This window comes from Cervus elaphus, chromosome 29 (assembly GCF_910594005.1).
Source record: "Cervus elaphus chromosome 29, mCerEla1.1, whole genome shotgun sequence".
NCBI classification, from domain to species: Eukaryota; Metazoa; Chordata; class Mammalia; order Artiodactyla; family Cervidae; genus Cervus; species Cervus elaphus.
Window position 1 is genome coordinate 42,940,727 of NC_057843.1, and position 21,629 is coordinate 42,962,355.

Here is a 21,629-nt window from a genome sequence, read left to right on the forward strand (position 1 = left end):
GTCCTCAACCTGGAAAAAAGAGCCATTTGAAATTAGTTCAGAGAAAAAGTACACTTTGAAGACTGATTCTGAAGTTAATTTGCTTTTAATGTTGTTATTTTAATATGCAGGGAGATGTCTATACTTTTTAATTTCGGTGTTTAGAAATAATAAAGATAGTAAATTGGCAATCTTGAAATCATATTTTTGTCTGACATGTGGTGCTTTAATATGTACCATGGTATTGCCAACTCCTGGTCAACAGATATAGAGGTTTACTAAGGCCTCGTTTCTGGCAGCCTCACATGAAGGCAACTGAACAGTGTCAGCTGAAAAATCTGGGGCTCTGGAGGGGCTCTCTATTCAGAGTTAACTGGTCAGCCTTTAACTTCAAGCTTAAACTTTTATTATGTTCCAATCAATGAACCAACTAAGAGACTGTCATATTAACAGCCCTTGTCCTATAACATGCCATTTGCTGGAGTGTGGTTTGCACACCTAGAAGTAGAATTGAAGATATCACTTCAGTCAGACTTATTATCCCACCTATAGATTTAGTTAAATCTGAATGTTAAAACCCATTAATGGTCCTCCTGTGTCAAGGAACACACATGTTTAGGGAGTAAAGTATTAATCATTACATATATACTGTGATCAAGTCTGGGTTAACAAGCCCTTTTTCTGGACTTCCCTGGTGGTCCAGTGGTTAAGACTCTGCATTTCTAATGCAGGGGTTGCAGATTTGATCCCTCATCATGGAACTAAGATCTCACATGCTACATGGCACAGCCAAAAATTAAATTAAAAAAAAAATCCTTTTGCTGTTGCAAGTTGTGGTTGTTTAAAAAATTCCTCTTAATAAATACATTCCTTTCCTACCTTAATACAACATGGTGAAGGTAGTAGAAGTTTGAGTCATTCATGTCCGACTCCATTGAATGACTAATTTTCAAATTAGTCATTAGTTAATTAAAGCTTAATTAATTATTTTAATTACTTAATTAATTAATAAAAAAGCAAGTCAGCTTGCTGGGCATTGAGGATATAGCAGCACACAGGACTTGCTAGCAGGAAAGACAGACTGCCATTAAACTTGTAATGACTACAGGGTTTATTAAAGAGCATTACAGAGAAATCACTTATTTGGAAGTGCATAGCAGAAGGAGGGCTGCCCTGGTAGCTCAGACAGGAAAGAATCCGCCTGAAGTGTGGGAGACCTGGGTTGGGAAGAGCCCCTGGAGGAGGGCACTCCAGTATTCTTGCCTGGAGAATCCCCATGAACAGAGGAGTCTGGCAGGCTAGTCGTGGAGTCACAAAGAGTCAGACACGACTGATCAACTAAGCACAGCACAGCAGAAGGAATGAACCTAGACTGGGGCTCTGGAAAGCTCTCCATGGGAAGGTGATATTTAAACTGTGCCCTGAAGAGTGGATGGGGGCTGGCTCAGGTGAAACTGTCTTATCAGGCTGCTGTACATGTTTTTCTTCCATTAACTGTACTTACACTGTTGTTTAGCTTTCCCGAGAAAGAGCTGGGTTTCCTATGTGCTGTCACATTCCCAATGGGATGTTACAATGGCCGTGATTATGATTCCAACTCCAGTGCTCATTCTACAGCACTGTAGTTGTGGGAAGTAAAAATAATTGGGCCTCTTGGTAGATACATTGAAGATTATGGATTAAAAACTGTTTTTCCTGATAGGTACTTTTCCTGTGATTTTGCCTGTTTGCCTTCCAATCACCAAACATGTATTCAGTGCTTTGTAATGACCTGTTGGCTGATTCTGAAAGAGAGAGACTATTTTTGGTTAGTTGGGAAGTTCTGACTCCCCTCCTTCTGATTTGTTTGGGTTTTGTTGTAATGAATTACCTTTTCCTGACATAATTGATTGCTTTAGGATTATCTTCTAAACTGTTGGTAGCATTGATAGAAACCTGCTAAGATGTGTGATAAGAATCTAAGCATTCTGGAATGGCATCCCAGTAAATTCCTACTGAAGTACTAATGTGTGTGTATAGTCAGGAGGGCAGCCATCCCCAGGAAAATTAACTATTAAAAGGAAAAGCTGCAGCCTATCACAGGAACTGAAGGAGGAAGCTACCCCTGTTGTCTGGGTAAAGAATGTCTGAATCCAAAATATCCCAGAACCAGGCCTGGTGTTGAGTGAACAGATATCAGCAGCCATCTTGGCTAAAGACACAGGGAAATGGAATGTGTATGACCTAGGTCCATTGTTCTAAACTTAATAGTTGAAATCTGGATGAGGACTAGCTTGTAAGTCTTCAGTCTCCAAGTAGGCTTCTCATCACTAACGTGAGTTTTGCTGGAGAGGTGTTTTAAAAGTGCACTTAAGAAGCCATTTGACCTTGATTTTTTTTAGATAAGCATTTGCAATTGTTGGTTTCCAAGAGTGCTGGTTGTTTATTTAAAAGTCTAGATGAGGTTTGCTCTCAAGGGTAGGGCAGCTGGGTACAGCTATGTAGTCAGTGCACTGCACAAAGGCAGGGGCCTAATTTGGGAGGAGAAGCTAAAGTCCAGACCAGCGAAGAGGAAAGATGCTTCTGTGTAATTTGTCCACCCAGAGGGGGCACTGCCTGTAATTTATATAAGGGCATGGTATGGACTAGCAGCTGCCCAGCTCAGCCACCACTGAACTCATGCTCGCAGCTAACTCTGACTTAAACAAAGAAAAATGGGGTAATTCTAGGTAATTTTTTTCATGGCAAGAAATATCTGTCCAATCCAAATCTTCTGCTTTCTAAGCTGCATGCTTTCTTCTACAAAATATGGTTCAGATGTTGCACAGTGATATTTTCACCTTGAAGCTTTCCAGATAAATCACTGGGATTTCCTGTGGGAAGTAACATGTGAGTCAATCTCGCAGAGTTTCTCTCTTCCAAGCCTGTCCTGTCTCCAGGTTCACATGCCTGGGGTGGCCAACAGGCGGTATAGGCAACACTGTACCAGATTTCAGGGCCGTACGCCGTGTTTGCTTGGAATTCATCCCAAGTCAGTGTTTGACTAGAGCAGATGCTGCCAAAGAACTGTTGGTAATGTACAGTTCCTCCTTCCCCGCCTGGCTGCAACATGTCATAGAGTCTCCAAACCCACATCTGGCAGCTCTGCTTGTACTTAGCAACTTGCAGATTTCCCTGCATTGATTTACACAAGGGCTTAAAAAAAAAAATCATGTATCAAACATTTATCAGATACCTACTGTAATGTGCATAAAGCTCTGTGCCAGTTTGGGGGAACCATACAAAGTCACAGGAGATATTGTTCAAATATTTCACATGAAAGCAATGAATGGCTATCAGTGGTTTCATATGGTCAACTGAGATTACAAGCCTGGAGCCAGAAGAAAAAAGGTAGGCTGAAACCCTGGCTCCTCCATTTACTGGTTGTGTGACCTTGAGCAAGTTTTCTAACTTTCCTTTTTTTTAGTAAAAGGAGAAAGTGGCCTGGATTATCCTAAGGTCTTCCTCAGGACCTTAAAATTCTAAAATTGGCCAATCAGGAAAGAGTATATATATTTTTTTTTGCCAAAAAGCCATTTAGTGGGAAGCATGAAGAAGATAAATGGTAACATATCTGTATGTTTAGTAGTGATTTCAGAGGACATGGCAAAGTTTTAAAAATAAAATTAATTTTAACTGCCCAATTTAAAAATACGTATGTAGCATTGCTAGGAGACTCAGGTTTGATCCCTGGGTTGGGAAGATCCCCTGGAGAAGGCAATAGCAACTCACTCCAGTATTCTTGTCTGGTGAATCCCATGGACAGAGGAGCCTGGAGGGCTGCAATCCATGGGGTCGCAAAAGAGTCAGACATGACTGAGTGACTAACACACATATACACACATGTAGCATTATACCCAGACCATTGCCATTTAGACATTATACAGCAATCTTTTGCAAAATCTGGAAAGTTGGACAAATTAGAGCACAGCGCCATTTTCACAAAAAGCTTTAACCTAAGAAAAAGAATTCTCTTATATAGTGATTTGTAATTTTTAAAGCACTTCTCACATACATTTTCTGATCTGATACAACAGCGCAGTAAGCCAGGCTGTATTATTTTCATCCACTTTTTAGGAAACTAAAAGTTGGAGAGCCTAAGTGACTTACTCAAGACCACCGGCTGATAAAGCTAGCCAGAATTCTAGTCCCATTCTCTCCTTGTTGTTTTTATTCCTGTATCACTTCCACACTGACTCTCCACCAACAGCAAACCAAAAAAGGGCAGATATGGGGAGGAAAAGAAATACTATAGAGATAGCTGGAAGCAGATTGAAGGATTTCTGGGTGGAGCGGCTCTTTAACAATTCTTTTTCATTGGGACAAAGATAAGGTGGGAAAACCTACCCTGGTCACTGAGGCATGCAGCTATTGTCACTCCAAGGGGGGAAAAACCCTAGGCTGGAAGTGCAGTGCCTCATCCCACTAGTTAACATTGTCTTCTAATTCAGGAGGGCATCGTTCCCCCTTTGAGTGTGGCTGTTGGGTCATGGAAATTTCAGCTGCTATAGCTGCTGCGGTTACAGTGGTATCATGGATCCCTTCAGTACTGCTTCAGGAGTTCCTTAGGCAATCGTGCTAAAAACAGTTAGTGTCGGATGCTCAAGAGGAGATGCTTCCGGTGGTTCTGCTGCTGACAAGGCACTAGGAGGAGGCTTTCAGGACTCAGCAGCAACATGATGTTTCATTAGGCCCCTGTGTTATGGCCTCCTAAGACCCCAGTTTGCTGGTAGTGTATGCCAGATACCTCAGTTCGTAAAGGCATCTTCCTTAAGCCTTAAGACTGACATGTAGGATAGTCAGTCACTTGATACATGAAGTAGGTGACCCAGAGAAAAAAAGACTACTAGTCTGGTGTCCACATATGGCTACACATTAGAATCGCGTGGAGGGCTTTTACAGAACCAATGCCCAAGTCACACCCCATACAAACTCAATCACCATGTCTATGTGAAAGCCAGGTACCACTATTTTTTAAGACTCCTGGCTGATTTCAGTATGTATTAAGTTTTGCAGTTAATGGGCTAGCTAATAATTTTTACAAGATCACCCAACTGGGGAAAAGAACTTATCATGGTTCAACTCCATTTTTTTTAACTGAAACTGACCTTTGCTCTGAAAATGAAGAATGAGCAGACACAGTATCCTTCACAATTAACCTTCAGAGTGAATACATTAGCCCCAGTTCACCAGTGGAGAATATGAGTGTGTTTCCATTTGGCCTTGTAAAATGTGGAAGGAGGCTTTCTCGTAGCATTCATACCAGTTGTGGGACATGTAATAACAATCACTCAACAAGTGTCAATGGAGGGCCTACTGTGTACCGGGCTTGTTCTAGGCTGTATCAATAAATGGTGAGCAAGGAACATAAGGGTTTGCCCTCCCAGAGCTTATCAGCTAAAAAAGGACCAAGATATAATTCAGTGATTCCAACACTTTAGGGTTAAGACTTTAAAGGGAACTTATTTTATTCACTTGCTCTAAGCCTTATTTCTTCGAGAGGATTTGTGGCAGCAAACACACACATAATGAAATTGTTAGAATATAAATAAGAAACAGAAATCAAGACTAGGGAAAATATAAATAAGAGTAGAGAGTCAAGAACAGAGGAAGAAAAATTCATAATTATGCAAATCATAAGGATCCACTTGGGCTTAACCTCAAATTTGGCATAAAGTATCCTGGCAGCCATATTGAAAAGGGAACCATGGTTAGTTATAAGGTTCTTCTTGTCAGAAAGACAAAAAAAACCCTAGTTCCTCAGGGGAAGAAAGGCTTTCCTAACACTTGGCTCTTGAGGAGATGTCTTATGTGGAGCTTCATACAGTCTCCTATAGTGACTACAAAAAGTAGATTTTATAACTGTGCCTTGCAGACCCTGCAATAAAAGTGAGGACATAAAATAAAATGTAATTTAATAAATCCATTTCTGTCACAAGTAGGTGATCAGAAGTAAGTTGATTGAGGTCAAATATATGTCCAGATGAACAGTGACTAGAAGTTGGGGTACCTGGAGGACAGCCTTATAACTGTCCTCATAATTTCTTTCTACTGGAATTTCCATAGACATATGGTTATATTTTCAATTTTCTAGGGTAGAGTTAAAAGGTAAGTATTCCATGTTGTGGATAATGGAATGGTTATATGAGGGGTCAGCAAACATTTTCTGTAGAGAGCCAGATAGTAAATATTTTGCCTCTCATGAGCCAGACAGTCTGTCTTAACAGTTCAGCTCTGCAGTTGTAAGACAGATCAGTCATAGACAACACAGAAATGAACAGGCATGGCTGTGTTTCAGTAATAACTTGATTTATAAGAACAAGTGGCAGGTCAAATTTGGCTGGCAAACTATATCACTAAGCCTGAGTTTAACCTAAAAAATAAATAAATAAATAAATAAAAAGCAAAGTATATTACTGGCATTTTTTGTTGGAATTATGGAACATTTTGAAACTTGGCCAGTCTTGGTCAGTGGTGATTTCTGGCCTCATTATTTAGTTGATAGCGGGTAATGATACATGTTGGAGAGAACATGGCTTACGCTGAGGCTGCAAATTCATAAAGTTCACTGGAGCAATGTGCAGACCCCAAAATAATCCAGTACAACTATTCATCCATCCAAGTGACGCTCAGCAGTCATGGGACTATCAGGTTGTTGCGACACAGAGCTGGACTCGTTCTACATGTTTTTTTGCTTCCACACGGAGAAAGAGGATTGTTATGTTCCTCACTGGGAGGTCTAACAAACCAACGTGGATTCTCTATTAAGATCTCCTTAGGAAAGAGAGATGACACTGACATTGAGTTGTTTCCAGCAGCTTGATGTGTGCTATTCACTCCTTTAACATCTTTTCAAGTGCAAAATCTATTTCAAGCTACCCAATGTACATTCTAACCAAACTTCCATGAGTATAGCCAAGTATATGGCTACACGCAGGGGAAAAAACCAACCAAACAACAACAGAAGAAACATCATTTCACTGTAAAAAAGGACTTAGCTATGAGCAGATAATAAAAAAGGACTTAGCTATGAGCAGATAATAAACCATGTTGATGGTTTATCATGGCCTGAATTCTTAAATACCCTCTGATGCTGGGAAAGATGGAAGACAAAAGGAGAAGGGGCCAGCAAAGTATGAGATGATTTGATGGCATTGCCAACTCAGTGGACATGAATTTGAGCAATTCCAGAAGAGAGCAAAGGACAGGGAAGCCTGGCATGTTATAGTCCAGAGGCTCACAAAGAGTTGGACAAGACAGCAACTGAACAACAACAGCAATGACCATAAACTAAATTGGGAGGTTAATTGTGTAGTGGAGCTACCTTAAAGGGTTAAGTCCAGGAGGTCATCAGAAGAGCTGGCTTCGGCTGATTTAGCATCTGCAACAAAAGGAGCTTTAGGGCTTCAACTTTGAAGTTTTTAAAAACATGGCTGTGAATTCAATGGTGGAACCAACCTTTGGGGTTTCATTGTCAGTCTATATAGAATTTGGTATATCATACTTTCTGGATAGCAGAGAAATTGGTTTGTTTGCTCCATTTGGAATTTCCTAACTATTCACTTATCCAGCAACACAAGGTGGTTAAGAAAATAGTTTTGCTCATTGTGATAGAATATTTTAGGCTCATAGAGAGCACATACTGTCTTTATCGTCATATACCCAGGGCTTAGCCCTGTACCAGATATACGAGGGTCACTGTAAAATGCATGCCCATGAATGACTTCTGGGCAAAACTATCCTGTTTGCAAAACTTGTGCCACAGAGCAATTGAAGGCACATGCCAGGAAGGGACATGGCTCCTTGTTATTACACATATTGTGGCAGACATTGAACCACTCAGAAAGAGACGAAGCTTTTTATTTTGCAATTGGAACAAAATATGCTTACAAAACTTAAAAAGCAGAAAACTGCTCAAATGGAATCACAGTGTTTCCCAGCGATATCACCAGATCAGGGTAGGGGTAAGAGATTAGCAATCAGGTTCATGTGGCGTGTATGAATATTTTTAATAATGGCTTATTCTTGACAAGCAGGATTTGAGGCCAGAGAAGTTTCCAAGTAAATTTCTTAGGGAAAATGTCTGCTATCAATTTGCCTGAGACTTCTACTTTTTCAGAATCAACAAGCAACCAGACATATCATTTTGTTCCTGCCTATCTTTCCTCTGGCCCCAGTCAATATGTGTATTTATAACAATAACTTTATCAATTGTCTTAATAAAACAAATTTCCTTCAACAGAAGTCACAATGTGATCTCAGTCATATTTTTAAAAATGTTGCTGCCACTAATAAGAGATGCATAGAGAATGGATGCTGTTCTGAGCCAAAGTCAAATAGTGGGCAGTATGTGAGATACTGCTGCAGCTCTGCCCCCACCACACACTGATGGTCAGGTCTTATGAGCAAGAATGAAAAAGAGAACCAAGAGGATGAGGCTGCACACAGAAACCCTCAAAACCCGGCAAAAGCTCCAGCCCTGAGTGTTTCATTGTAGGACTTCATGGCTCCCAGAGAAGTGTGGGAACGTGGGCAGAAACAGAGAGGAGGTGAAGTTAAAGCCAAGTCTGACATCACGTGGGGGTAGCTTTGATGTGGATAATTTGTCTCACTGTAACAGATAAATTGCCTACCTGATTGCATCCAGCAGGTTCCAAAGAGACAAACTTTGGCTCCAGTGACACTCATTAAATATCACCCCATCCTTGTTACCTCCACGCCTTTCTGATTTCCACATTGCCAGACCAAGGGAGCTTGAGCATCTGTCCATAGTGTTGTTCCTAATCCCACCCTCCCCAACATTCACCAGAAAGCAACAGAAACAGAATAGAGATGATAGATAACCTCAGGGAGCATCTGGATTTACGTCACTGTCCTGCTGGAGTGAGTATAGAGAGCCAGTTATAAGTTGTCATGCTGCTGAGCATCTTTGGAGCATAGAGATATGCTAATCTCCAAAGCCAGTATTGATCATTTTTACATGTATGTTTATTTGTTCACTGATCCATCTTTGATGTTCTTGCTCTTAGGGCCTGAGGATCATTTTCTCTGATGCATCTCGGCTCATCTTCCGCCTCAGTTCCTCCAGTGGCGTGCGGGCCACCATCAGACTGTATGCAGAAAGCTACGAGAGGGATCCCAGCGGCCATGACCAGGAGCCCCAGGTAACACAACAGAGCTATGCTCTCAGCACAGTGTATCTTACACTCATGGACAATTTCAGGAGCTCCAGTGGGCCTTCAGTGGGGGAGATTTTACTTTCTAGAAAGGCATATGGATAGCTCCAGCCAAAGGCACACTTAGAATGACTCTAAGTAAATTTAACTCTTTCATTGCAGTGTTTGAAACAGAAAAATTGCTCTCGAGCATCTATGGGTTTAGACCAGCATTTCCCAAACTACTTGCTTCCCGACTGTCCTGTAGTTTTTGGACTGTAGTGACCTCAAGAGAGGCACCTTGTATAGATAAGTTGAGGAAATTTTGAGTTAGTCAAGCTGATCCAACTCCTCAGAGCCTTGACTATACTCATTTAAATGACCAGTTCCCAAGTGTTTGGAAAGCTCCGAGGTGGATGGTGACCTTGAGGTGCCAGTACAGGTGCTGCCCTGGACCTCCTGAGGTCGCTGCCTGGCCCGGCATGAGAAGAGGGCCCAGGGAGGACACTGACAAAGCTGGGCTGGCTTGAGTTTAGCAGAGCCCTCTCAAGTTGCCCAAAAAGGGCAAATTAAAAACTCACTTAGAAGAGCAGCAGCACAGCCGTATCCCACTCCCAAATTTGTTAAAGCTCCAGGCAACATTAAGTAATACCAGAAAACCCCCTCTCTAATGTTGGGTACTGCCCCCCGCCCCGCCTTGATCTCTAGTTTAACCTGGGTTTTGAGGCAGAATCTTTGATGAGATGTTTCCTTGCAATGAAAACACTGGTTCCCTCTGCAGCACTTCTTTTGTGCAGAAGGAGAGGAACAAAGAAAAACTCATTGCTTCTCAGTTTAGTGTTGCCCAGAACTTTCAGTTATAATTTGCCAAATTTGTGCCCTGGAAGGAGTAAAATACCAGGAAGGGTTATCTTTCCTTGTTAGTAATTTAGTGGTTTTTAAAAAAAAAAAAAAAAAAAAAAAAAATTGCCTCTTTCTTTGGAGAATCTCAAAGAATTTGGTAAAAATGATACCATAGATTCTTACACCTGACCCTGTAACCAGTAGATCTGTCTGTAGTAAAATTACCTAAAGCAGGAGACCAAGAGCTATTGTTAGGATCATTGAGAGTTTGAAAGGGCAGAGCACAGGGCCAGCATTGAGACTCTGGCCTTTCCTTCTCAGGATCCCAGACTTTTCATGCAGGGATGTGCCACAGTCTGCCAACATAATTTGTTAGTGAGTACTTTTCATGCAAAATAGTACCTAATCATGCAAGAATTGGAGGCCATATAAAAATTCCATATAAAACTCTTCTACATCTCATGTTGGGAAGTGAGATTAAAGCGAGGGCCTGAAAGTCCAGAGCTATGTACCGGGTGAGGAATGATATTCCTGGCGTCACCAACTCTGACTCACTCTGACTCAAGGCTATTTTTTCTCAACATTCTTTTCCCTATTCGCATGGGGTAAGTGGTTATGATGTTTGCTTATTTTTATTTACCTCTGCACCAAGAGCAGAAGTATGATGTCTAGGCCATTAGACATGTGTAAAAAAATCCTATGCACATATGAGTGTCTCTCTGAGGTAGTCCCACAAAGCCAAGTGGTGTTAGTTTTTTTTAGGCTTCCTTTGAAGCTGAAAGCCATCACAGGCCTGCTGCTAGAGGACTGTGGTAAGTATCTACATCAGTCTGTGGGTAAAAAAATATATATATATAAGTAATGCTGGTTACAGTTGGCATGGCTATATTATTATCCATCCCATTGGTTTAAAAAGTTTGCCATTTTGAATGACTCAGAAATCCCTTCATTGATATGGCTCTTCTTCTGATGACTGCTGTTATTTCCCTTTCTAATCGTAAGTGAGGGTTTTCTCAGTCCTTGCTAGATGGGCCTCAGAATGTTTAACTTACAATCTAGCTAAACATTTTAGCTTAAAAATAGATTTCCGTATTCAAACACCAGACTTCATTGACTCATCAACTTCAGGCATATTACATGATACAGTTCAGTCAAGATAAAATGTAGAGTAGATTTTAAAAGACATCTAATCCCCTAAAGAAAAGGAAACACCATTTCTCTGCAGGCCCACCTGGCTCAATTACTGCTGACCTGTCCCTCGGCGTCTAAGTTTAACCACTGGGGGCCCCCTTCGAGGAAGCAGCATTGCTTTCCAGGACCACTTGCCTCTGCTTTCCAAGAACTCTGGAAGGAAAAGCCTGCAGTTAACTGTTAACAGAGATCAAAGATAAGACCTTCTGCTCCAGCTGCTAAGATTATTACTGGTCCAGGGTTGGCCAGACAACACCAGCTTGTGATGCTTTCTCAGTCACAGAGACCTCTTCCATCCTTCTAGCTTGTTCTGACTTAGAGCCTGGAAAGCAGAGAACAGATGCCCCCACCTGCCCCCTCCTTGCACTCAGAAGCCTATAAAAGTACCTCTCTAACCTACAGAGGTTCTATTGATACTCTTATTCTAATTCAACAGGTATTTATTTTGATGTTTTACCCACCCTAATTTAATACTATCTCCATTTAAGTTATTTAATAAGAAGATTCCCTTATTGTTGTTATTCAACAAGAGTTCTTCACAGGCGGCACGGTGGTGGAAAAACAAAAAAAAAAAACTCCACCTGCCAACGCAGGAGACGCAAAAGACACAGGTTGGACCCCTGGGTCGGGAAGATCCCCTGGAGTAAGAAATGGCAACCTACTCCAGTATTCTTGCTTGGAAAATTCCATGGACAGAGGAGCCTGGCAGGCTCCAGTCCATGGGGCTGCAAAGAGTTGAACACGACTAGGGCACATGCAAGGAGTTCCCTTTAACTAGCTTATGAGCATCTGGCTCTTTTACTTTGCATATGGATAGTTTCTTTTCCAGACATTTTAAACACATGTGAACAGAACATGTTTTAAACATTTATGCTGTGGTTGCCTTGTGGAAGTATTCATAACTATCCTGGTGATGCAACTAGGAAAACTTGTGATACAATCTTTATGCACATAAGTCTCTACTCCTGTTTGTAGATTTTCCATGTGGGTCCTTTTGTCTAACAGTAATTATACCATTTGTCTTAAGTTGTGTAAAATAATCTCTTATCGACACCAGATTAAAAAATTCTATTTACATACACCTTTGGATTGATAGTGAGGGGAGAAGGAAGTGGGGAGGGCTCTGATGAGATGAGAAGGTACTTGCCTTGCCCTTACCCTGTGTCCTTGGTAAATTAGGAGGGAAAGCTTCCAAGTCCTATTTCTGGAAGATTACATAGTTTTAAAAATACAAGATTACTTTAATTTTACTGGCAATCAGTAGGGCTTCAGTGAGCCCTCACACCAGCTGGGAATAATTTGGAAAAAGGGATGAGCCAAAATAATTTAAATTCACAGGTAACCAGAAACAGCCCAATTGTTTCCATTTTCTTTCCCATCAAGTTTATTATCAGGGCCACTATATTAAGCTTTTTTTTTAAACTTCTTTCCTTGTCCCTTTGAACCTGAGGGTGGAGTAACTAATGAACAATAAAAGATCCAAAAGGAAAAGGAAGGAGAAGTTTTGCTAAAGCCTGGGGTAATCACAGGCTGATAATCAGTTCCCTACTAATCAGCAGCTGGCTTTGGTACTTTAATTGCAGAATATAACCATGCCCCACCCCACCTAGTCACTGGAAGGAGACAGATTTTCTCTAACCATCCTTATGAATTGAGGGAGTATATGTATGTATTTCTGATAAGCTGTACATAGAATATTTTAAAAGCTAATATCTAAGCACCAGAAGTTTCTGCATTGAATTCATCTGATGTTTTCTTCTACCTGTTCTTATTATGACTTTATAATCTAGAAATATAATGCCCAGAGCCCTTTTGTATTATGTTGGAAGAACATATAATTTATCTTCTAAACTACAGTACTTCTGAGAGTGAAATGGGGGCACTGGTAATCACTATGTTGAGACCATCCCCAACACATCAAAACAGATGGTTCCTCTAGCTATGCACCTTCATGCCGTCTTAGATCTGCAGGTCTCTTTGCAGACAGGTTCTTAAAAGAATCAGCAGTTTAAGCCCAATAGTACAAAGAGAGCAGGCCAGGAAGAGTTAGATCAGTGATTCTAACCCAGATTGCACGTCAGAACTACTTGGGGGCCTTGGCGAAGATACCATGACTGGGCCTACTCCCAGAGACTGACTTTAATTATTCTGTGTAGGCCTCTAGTTTTAAAAAAGCTTCCTATTAATAGGTGATTCTAATTAGATGATCATATTAAATACTTTATATATACTTGTATATATATATACAAGTATACATTAATATAATTGTGTGTGTGTGTATGTGCACATGTGCATGCACATGCACTCAGTCGTGTCAAACTCTTTACAACCCGATAAACCGTAGCCTGCCCGTGAAATTCTCTGTCCGTGAAATTCTCCAGGAAAGATACTGGAGTGGGTTGCCATTTCCTACTACAGGGGATCTTCCCAACCCAGGGATCAAACCCACATCTCTTGCATCTCCTGCATTCAGTTCAGTTCAGTTCAGTCGCTCAGTCGTGTCCGACTCTTTGTGACCCCATGAACCTCAGCACGCCAGGCGTCCCTGTCCGTCACCAACTGCTAGAGTCTACCCAAAGCCATGTCCAGTGAGTCAGTGATGCCATCCAACCATCTCATCCTCTGCCATCCCCTTCTCCTCCTGCCCTCAGTCTTTCCAGCATCAGGGTCTTTTCAAATGAGTCAGTTCTTCGCATGAGATGGCCAAAGTATTGGAGTTTCAGCTTCAACATCAGTCCTTCCAATGAACACCCAGGACTGATCTCCTTTAGGATGGACTGGCTGGATCTCCTTGCAGTCCAAGGGACTCTCAAGAGTCTTCTCCAACACCACAGTTCAAAACCATCAATTCTTCGGTGCTCAGCTTTCTTTATAGTCCAACCCTCACACCACACATGACTACTGGAAAAACCATAGCCTTGACTAGACGGACCTTTGTTGGCAAAGTAATGTTTCTGCTTTTTAATATGCTGTCTATGTTGGTCATAACTGTCCTTCCAAGGAGTAAGCATCTTTTAATTTCATGGCTGCAATCACCATCTGCAGTGAGTTTGGAGCCCAGAAAAATAAAGTCAGCCAACTGTTTCCCCATCTATTTGCCATGAAGTGATGGGATGGATGCCATGATCTTAGTTTTCTGAATATTGAGCTTTAAGCCAATTTTTTCACTCTCCTCTTCCACTTTCATCAAGAGGCTCTTTAGTTCTTCTTCACTTTCTTCCATAAGAGTGGTGACATCTGCATGTCTGAGGTTACTGATATTTCTCCCGGCAATCTTGATTCCAGCTTGTGCTTCTTCCAGCCCAGCATTTCTCATGATGTACTCTGCATATAAGTTAAATAAACAGGGTGACAATATACAGCCTTGACATACTCCTTTTCCTGTTTGGAACCAGTCTGTTGTTCCACGTCCAGATCTAACTGTTGCTTCCTGACCTGCATACAAGTTTCTCAAGAGGCAGGTCAGGTGATCTGGTATTCCTACCTCCTTCAAAATTTTCCACAGTTTATTGTGATCCACACAGTCAAAGGCTTTGGCATAGTCAATAAAGCAGAAATAGATGTTTTTCTGGAACTGTCTTGCTTTTTCAATGATCCAGTGGATGTTGGCAATTTGATCTCTGGTTTCTCTGCCTTTTCTAAAACCAGCTTGAACATCTGGAAGTTCATGGTTGCTTTTTTACCACTGAGCCACCTGGGAAGCCCAAGATACTTATATACATATAAGTATATATTAACATACATATACTTTGGTATACATGTATTTTAATGTGTTTAAAAATCACCTGGGGATCTCTTATCCTGACTCAGGTTTGGGGAAGACCAGAGAGTCTACATTTCTAACAAGCCCCTAGTCATGTTGTGCTGCTGGCCCAGGGGCTACACTTTGATCAGCAAAGAGTTAGATGAACCATGAAGCCCTAAAAACAAGACCTTGAAAAAAATCTTATGGAGGAACTTAATTTTTACTCAAGTTTTCCTCCATTTTCAGAATTCAACTTTTTTTTTAAAAGTATAGTTGATTGACTTTGGGATTTTTAAAATGGCAGAAGGGGCAGCATCTGTTTTTAGTGCCCTTCACTGTCCTCTAGACTTCCCAGTTGCCCACTGAACTCCACATGAATGTTTTCTAGACATCTCAACTTGATGTGTGCAAAACTGAAGTTCTGCCAGCACCTCCCCCTTCCCCTCCCCAAACCCTGCTTCTTTCAGTTTCTTCATCTCAGTGAATGGCATTTTCATCCTTCTAGTAGGTTTGGTTAGAAATCTAGGATTCATCCTTGACTACTTTTTTTTCTGCCTTTCCTACTGCACATCCAAGAGCAAGTCCTAGCAACTCGACCTTCAGAATACGGCCAGAGTCTGAGACTGTCTTCTGTCCCCACTGTTGCCACCCTGGGCCAGGCTGCTCTCCTTTAGACACCTACAGTGCTCTCCTCACAGACCTCCTGCCTTCCACTCTGTCCACTCCTGCCCACACCCTCGCCTCAGCACAGCAACCAGGAGAACTGCTTTAAAAAACATGTTAGATCACCTCCTTGCTCTAAAGCCCTTCAGGGCTCCCCGTCTCACTCAGAGACTTGCCAGACCCCTTACTGTGATCTCAGATGCTGCTGGAAACGGCCCCCTTCTCCCTTTCACTTTATCTCCTCCCTCTTGTCCTGTTTCTCTCTCCGCTCCAGCCATTGTTCGATCAACATGCCAAGAACACTCTGCCTCAAGACACTTAACAGTGGCTGTTCCCTCTGTCTGGAATGCTTTTCCCTCTGAAATCTGCATAGCCTGCCCCTCATTTCTCCATGAAGGTTCCCCTGGCCACCCTACATAAGATAGCCCTCACAGCTGAGCGCAGCTTAGCTCCTTTGCCCTGCTTTACTTTTCTTTGTAGCTCATAGTCCCATTGCACATATAGATTTACTTACTTGTTTTATTGTCTGTCTCCACCCAGTTGAAGAAAAGCATCAAGAGGCCAGGGCTTAATTGTTTTCACTGTATCCCTAATGCACAGAGTACCCCCTGGCATATGGCAAATGTCCGGTACAGTTTTGCCAAATGAACAAAACATACAGTCCCCACTTATGATGGTGCAACTTAATTTTTCTACTTTTTCATGGTGTGAAAGCTATAAACTTTCAGTGGAAACTGTACTTTGAATTTTGACCTTTTCCCAGGCTGAGCCTCACCTCCCAGTCAGCCACACAGTCTCGAAGGTAAACAATCAATACACCTACAACCTCTCTGTATCCATATAACCACTCTGTTTTTCACTTTCAGTACGATATTCAATAAACTACATGAGTTGTTCAACACTTTATTATAAAACAGGATTTGTGTTAGATGAATTTGCCCAACTATAGGCTAATGTAAGTACTCCAAGCATATTTAAGGCAGGCTGGGCTAACTGATGATGTATATGTTAGGTGTGTTAAATGCATTTCTGACTTTTCAGCTTTGTTGTTGTTCCTTGATCAGTCACTAACTAGTGTCCGACACTGCAACCTCATGGACTGCACCATGCCAGGCTTTCCTGTCCTTCACTATCTCCCAGAGTTTGCTCAAACTCATGACTGTTGAGTTGGGTGATACCATCTCATCCTCTGTCACCCTCTTTTCCTCTTGCTTTCAAGCTTTTGCTGCATGAGGGTCTTTCCCAATGAGTTGGCTCTTTGCATCAAGTAGTCAAATATTGAGTTTCAGCGTCAGTCCTTCCAATGAATATTCAGGGTTGATTTCCTTTAGGATTGACTGGTTTGGTCCCCTTCTAGTCCAAGGGACTCTCAAGAGTCTTCTCCAGCACCATAATTTGAAAGCATCAATACAAAGTGCTGAGCCTTCTTTATGGTCCAGCTCTCACATCCATACATGACTACTAGAAATATAATAGCTTTAACTATACAGATCTTTGTCAGCAAAGTGATGTCTCTGCTTTTTACTACACTGTCTAGGTTTGTCATAACTGTCTTTTCAAGGAGCAGTCATCTTAATTTCATGACTGCAGTTACCATCTGTAGTGATTTTGGAGCCCAAGAAAAGAAAATGTCACTACTTCCATTTTTTCCCCTTCTGCTTTCCATGAAGTGATGAAACCAGATGCCATGATCTTCGTTTTGTGAATGTTGAGTTGTAAGTCAGCTTTTTCACTTTCCTCTTTCAATTCATCAAGAGGCCTTTTAGTTCCTCTTCACTTTCTACTGTTAGAGTGGTATCATCTGCATATCTGAAGTTGTTGATGCTTCTCCCAGCAATCTTGATTCCAGCTTGTGTTTCATCCAGTCCAGCATTTTGCATGATGTACTCGGTATAGAAGTTAAATAAGCAGAGTGACAATATACAGCTTTGTCTTATACCTTTCCCAGTTTTGAACCAGTGAGTCATTCCATGTCCAGTTCTAACTGTTGCTTCTTGTTCTGCATACAGGTTTCTCAAGAGACAGGTCAGATGGTCTGGTATTCCCATTTGTTTAAGAATTTTCCACAGATTGTGATGACTTTGGCATAGTCAATGAAGCAAAGGTAGATGTTTTTCTGGACTTACCTCGCTTTCTCTATGATCCAGCAGATGTTGGCAATTTGATCTCTGGTTCCTATGCCTTTTCTAAATCCAGCTGGTACATCTGGACGTTCTTGATTCATATACTGCTGAAGCCTAGCTTGAAGGATTTTGAGCATAACCTTACTATCATGTGAAATGAGTGCAATTGTATGATAATTTGAACATTCTTTGGCATTGCCCTCCTTTGGGATTGGAATGAAAACTGACCTTTTCCAGTCTTGTGACCACTGTCGACTTTTCCAAATTTGTTGTCATATTGCAACACTTTAACAGCATCCTATTTTAGGAGCTGAAACAGCTCAGCTGGAATTCCATCTCCTCCACTAGCTTATTTGTAGTAATGCTTCCTAAGGCCTACTTGACTTCATATTCCAGGATGTTTGGATCTAGGTGTATGACTACACCATCTTGGTTATTTGGGCCATTAAGATTTTTTTGTATAGTTCTTCTGTGTATTCTTGCCATATCTTCTTAGTCTCTTCTGCTTCTGTTAAGTTCATACTGTTTCTATCCTTTATTGTACCCATCCTTGCATGAAACGTTCCCTTGATATGTCCAGTTTTCTTAGGGGATCTCTAGTCTTTCCCATTCTATTGTTTCCTCCATTTCTTTGCATTGGTCATTCAAGAAGGCCTTCTTATCTTTCCTTGCTATTCTCTGGAACTCTGCATTCAGTTGGGAATGTCTTTCCCTTTCTCCCTTCCTTTCTGTTTCTCTTCTTTCCTCTGCTATTTGTAAAACCTCCTCAGAAACCACTTTGCCTTCTTGCATTTCTTTTTCTTTAGCTTGGTTTTGGTCACCCCCTCCTGTATAATGTTCTGAACCTCTGTCCACAGTTCTTCGGGCACTCTGTCTACCAGATCTAATCCCTTGAATTTATTCATCAACTCTACTGTATAATAACAAGGGATTTGATTTAGGTCATACCTGAATGGCCTAGTGGTTTCCCCCACTTTCTTTAGTTTATGCCTGAATTTTTCAATAAGAAGCTCATGATCTGAACCAGAGTCAGCTCCAGGTCTTGTTTTTGCTGACTGTATAGAGCTTTTCTTTATCTTTGGCTTCAAAGAATATAATCAATCTGATTTTGATATTGACCATTTGATGAGGTCCATGTGTAGAGTTATCTCTTGTTTTGTTGGAAGGGAGTATTTTTTATAACCAGTGTTCTATTGAAAAAACTGTTAGCCTTTGCCCTACCACATTTTGTACTCCAAGATCAAACTTGCCTGTTACTCCAGGTATCTCTTGTCTTCCTACTTTTGCATTCTGATCCCCTGTGATGAAAAGGACATCTTTTTTGGTGTTAGTTCTAGAAAGTGTTGTGGGTGTTCATTGAACCAGTCAACTTCAGCTTCTTCAGCATTAGTGGTTGGGGTGTAGACTTGGATTACTGCGATGTTGAATGGATTGCCCTGGAAATGAACCAAAATCATTCTGTTGTTTTTGAGATTGCACCCAGTGACTGAGTTTCAGACTCTTTTGTTGACTATGAAATGTCTACTCCATTTCTTCTAAGGTATTCTTGCCACAGTATTAGATATAATGGTCATCTGAATTAAATTCCCCCGTTCCTGTCCATTTTTGTTCACTGATTACTAAGATTTTGATGTTCACTCTTGCCATCTCCTTCTTGACCACGTCCAATTTACCTTGATTCATGGACCTAACATTCCAGGTTCCTATGCAGTATTGTTCTTTATAGCATCAGACTTTCTTTTCACCACCAGACATATCCACAGCAGAGTGTCGTTTCCTCTTTGGCTCAGCCTCTTCATTCTTTCTGGAGCTGTTTTTCCACTCTTCCCAGCAGCATGTTGGACACCTGCCGGCCCGGGGGGCTCATCTTCTAGTGTCACATCTTTTTGCCTTTTCATGCTCTTCATGGGGCTCTGGCCGTAAGAGTACTAGAGCAGGTTTCCCATTCCCTCCTCCAGTGGGTCACATTTTGTCAGAACTCTTCACTATGACCTGTCTGTCTTGGGTGGCCCTGCACAGCATGGCTCATAGCTTCATTGAGTTACACAAGTCCCTTTGCCATGACAAGGCTGTGATCCTTGAAGGGGACTTATCAATGAATAAGTTTTTTAAAAAAAATTATTAAAAGAATAACATTCTAAATACATACCAGTTATGTTTTATACCTAATAGGAAAGTAAATGGTTAAAAACTTGGAGAGTGAAGTTAGAAATTGAAATAATGTGTGCAATGGTGGAAGTTGGAAATACAATGGAGTTCATAAGTGACACATAAATGCACACTAACTTAGACATTCATTTTTTTATATGAAAGTGTATATATATGTATATTATGTGTACATATGTTACATGTTTGTGTATGTGGTATATATGCATATGCTCTGCTGTGCTTATTCGCTCAGTCGTGTCCAACTCTGCAACCCCATGGACTGTAGCTCACCAGGCTCCTCTGTCCATGGGGAGTCTCCAGGTAAGAATACTGGAGTGGGTTGCCATGCCCTCCTCCAGGGCATCTTCCCAACCCAGGGACTGAACCTACGTCTCCTGCATTGTAGGCAGATTCTTTACCATCTGAGCCACTAGGGAAGCCCATATATGCATATACACATCATGTATACATATGGCTTTGGAATCATACTAGGTAAATATATATCAAAAACACTGTGTTGTATTTAAAAAGAGAGCCAGCACAGGGATGTATTAATAGCCATACATGCAAGGCAAACCTTGAAATACTTCAGTTTTCTCCTCATGGTTTAGCCTGTATGGCTGTAGTCTGAAAGTATAGGGGAGGGTGGGGTGATGTAGAGAGAGTTTAGAGAAGAAACACCCGGTTGAAGAGTTGGGATGTACACTCTTTGGCCAAGTTAAAGAGTTGGCTCATTTTGCTTCAGAGAGACAGCCATGACCTGGAGGTATTCAGGAATTTAAAGAATAATATGATGCTGAGAAAGATGACCAGCTGTTCTTCATAACTGATGAATATGTAATTTGAGGAAATAAATTCAAGCTGAACTGGAAAGAATTCAGACTGACTATTAGAACAATTTCCCAACTCTGAGGGCTCCTGCCCAATTAAGATGGCTGGTTTGTGTTTTTCTGGAAGTCTCCATGACCACATAGACTCAAATAATTTTTAGAAGTGGGCAGGGGTGGAAGGAGCAGAAAAGATAACATTTCTATATGTTCTTCAGCCTAAAAATTTTGATTCTGTGATTATTCGTTTAAAAAAAAAGAAAGAAGTCCTAGTTAGGTGGGTTAGATTTCCCTCTTGTGGCCTAGAAAGGAATTAAGTACAACTGTGTTCTCACAGATCAGAGTCACTAGGAGCCAAATTAAAATTGAGAAGTAAACATGTATGGGTTTTCTTTACTTTTTTCTCATGTAGGTGAATTGCCCCCTTAAATAAAACATCAAATAGTCCTTGTTTTTCTTATTTGGCTATTGAAATCTGGACTCATGTTCTGCCATTACTATGATTGTTTTCCCTGTAACTGAGACCCTTTCCTGGGATGGTCATCTGACAGTGTGTGATAAACTCCCTTGGTTTGGCAATTTGGCAGGTGTTTTAAAGGGACTAGTGACTGTCACAATCCAGGGCTGTTTAGGATTTTGATGACAATGGGTCTTTCTCTTGGCCTCTGCTGAGATCACAGTTCTCTTCAAGGTACTGAACACACGCTGGCTTGGGGCAGAGACCCACTCTATCCACCTGCGCTGTGGTCATTTTAGGACTAGAGGGAAAGTATGTTCCTTGTTGACAGCTTACTCCCACTATAAAGCACTCATGTCTGTCCCACCAACAAAGCCTATCTCAAGTCCTCCTTTTTATATACCATATAACACGTCGCACCCCGCCCCCAACCGCCCACCCTGCCCTTGTTCCGAATCTCCCAAGGCTATCTTGGTATTG

At 41.3% G+C, this 21,629-nt stretch overlaps 1 protein-coding gene across 1 annotated transcript in view; it reads left to right on the forward strand.

Moving 5' to 3' along the window:
* The window catches only part of PGM5 (phosphoglucomutase 5), a 188,012-nt gene that overhangs the window by 146,673 nt on the left and 19,710 nt on the right, over nt 1-21,629 (forward strand). The window contains exon 10 of the mRNA XM_043891057.1: nt 9,027-9,161. Within this exon, the coding sequence (XP_043746992.1) occupies nt 9,027-9,161 (135 nt within the window). The remainder of the gene's footprint in view (nt 1-9,026; nt 9,162-21,629) is intronic.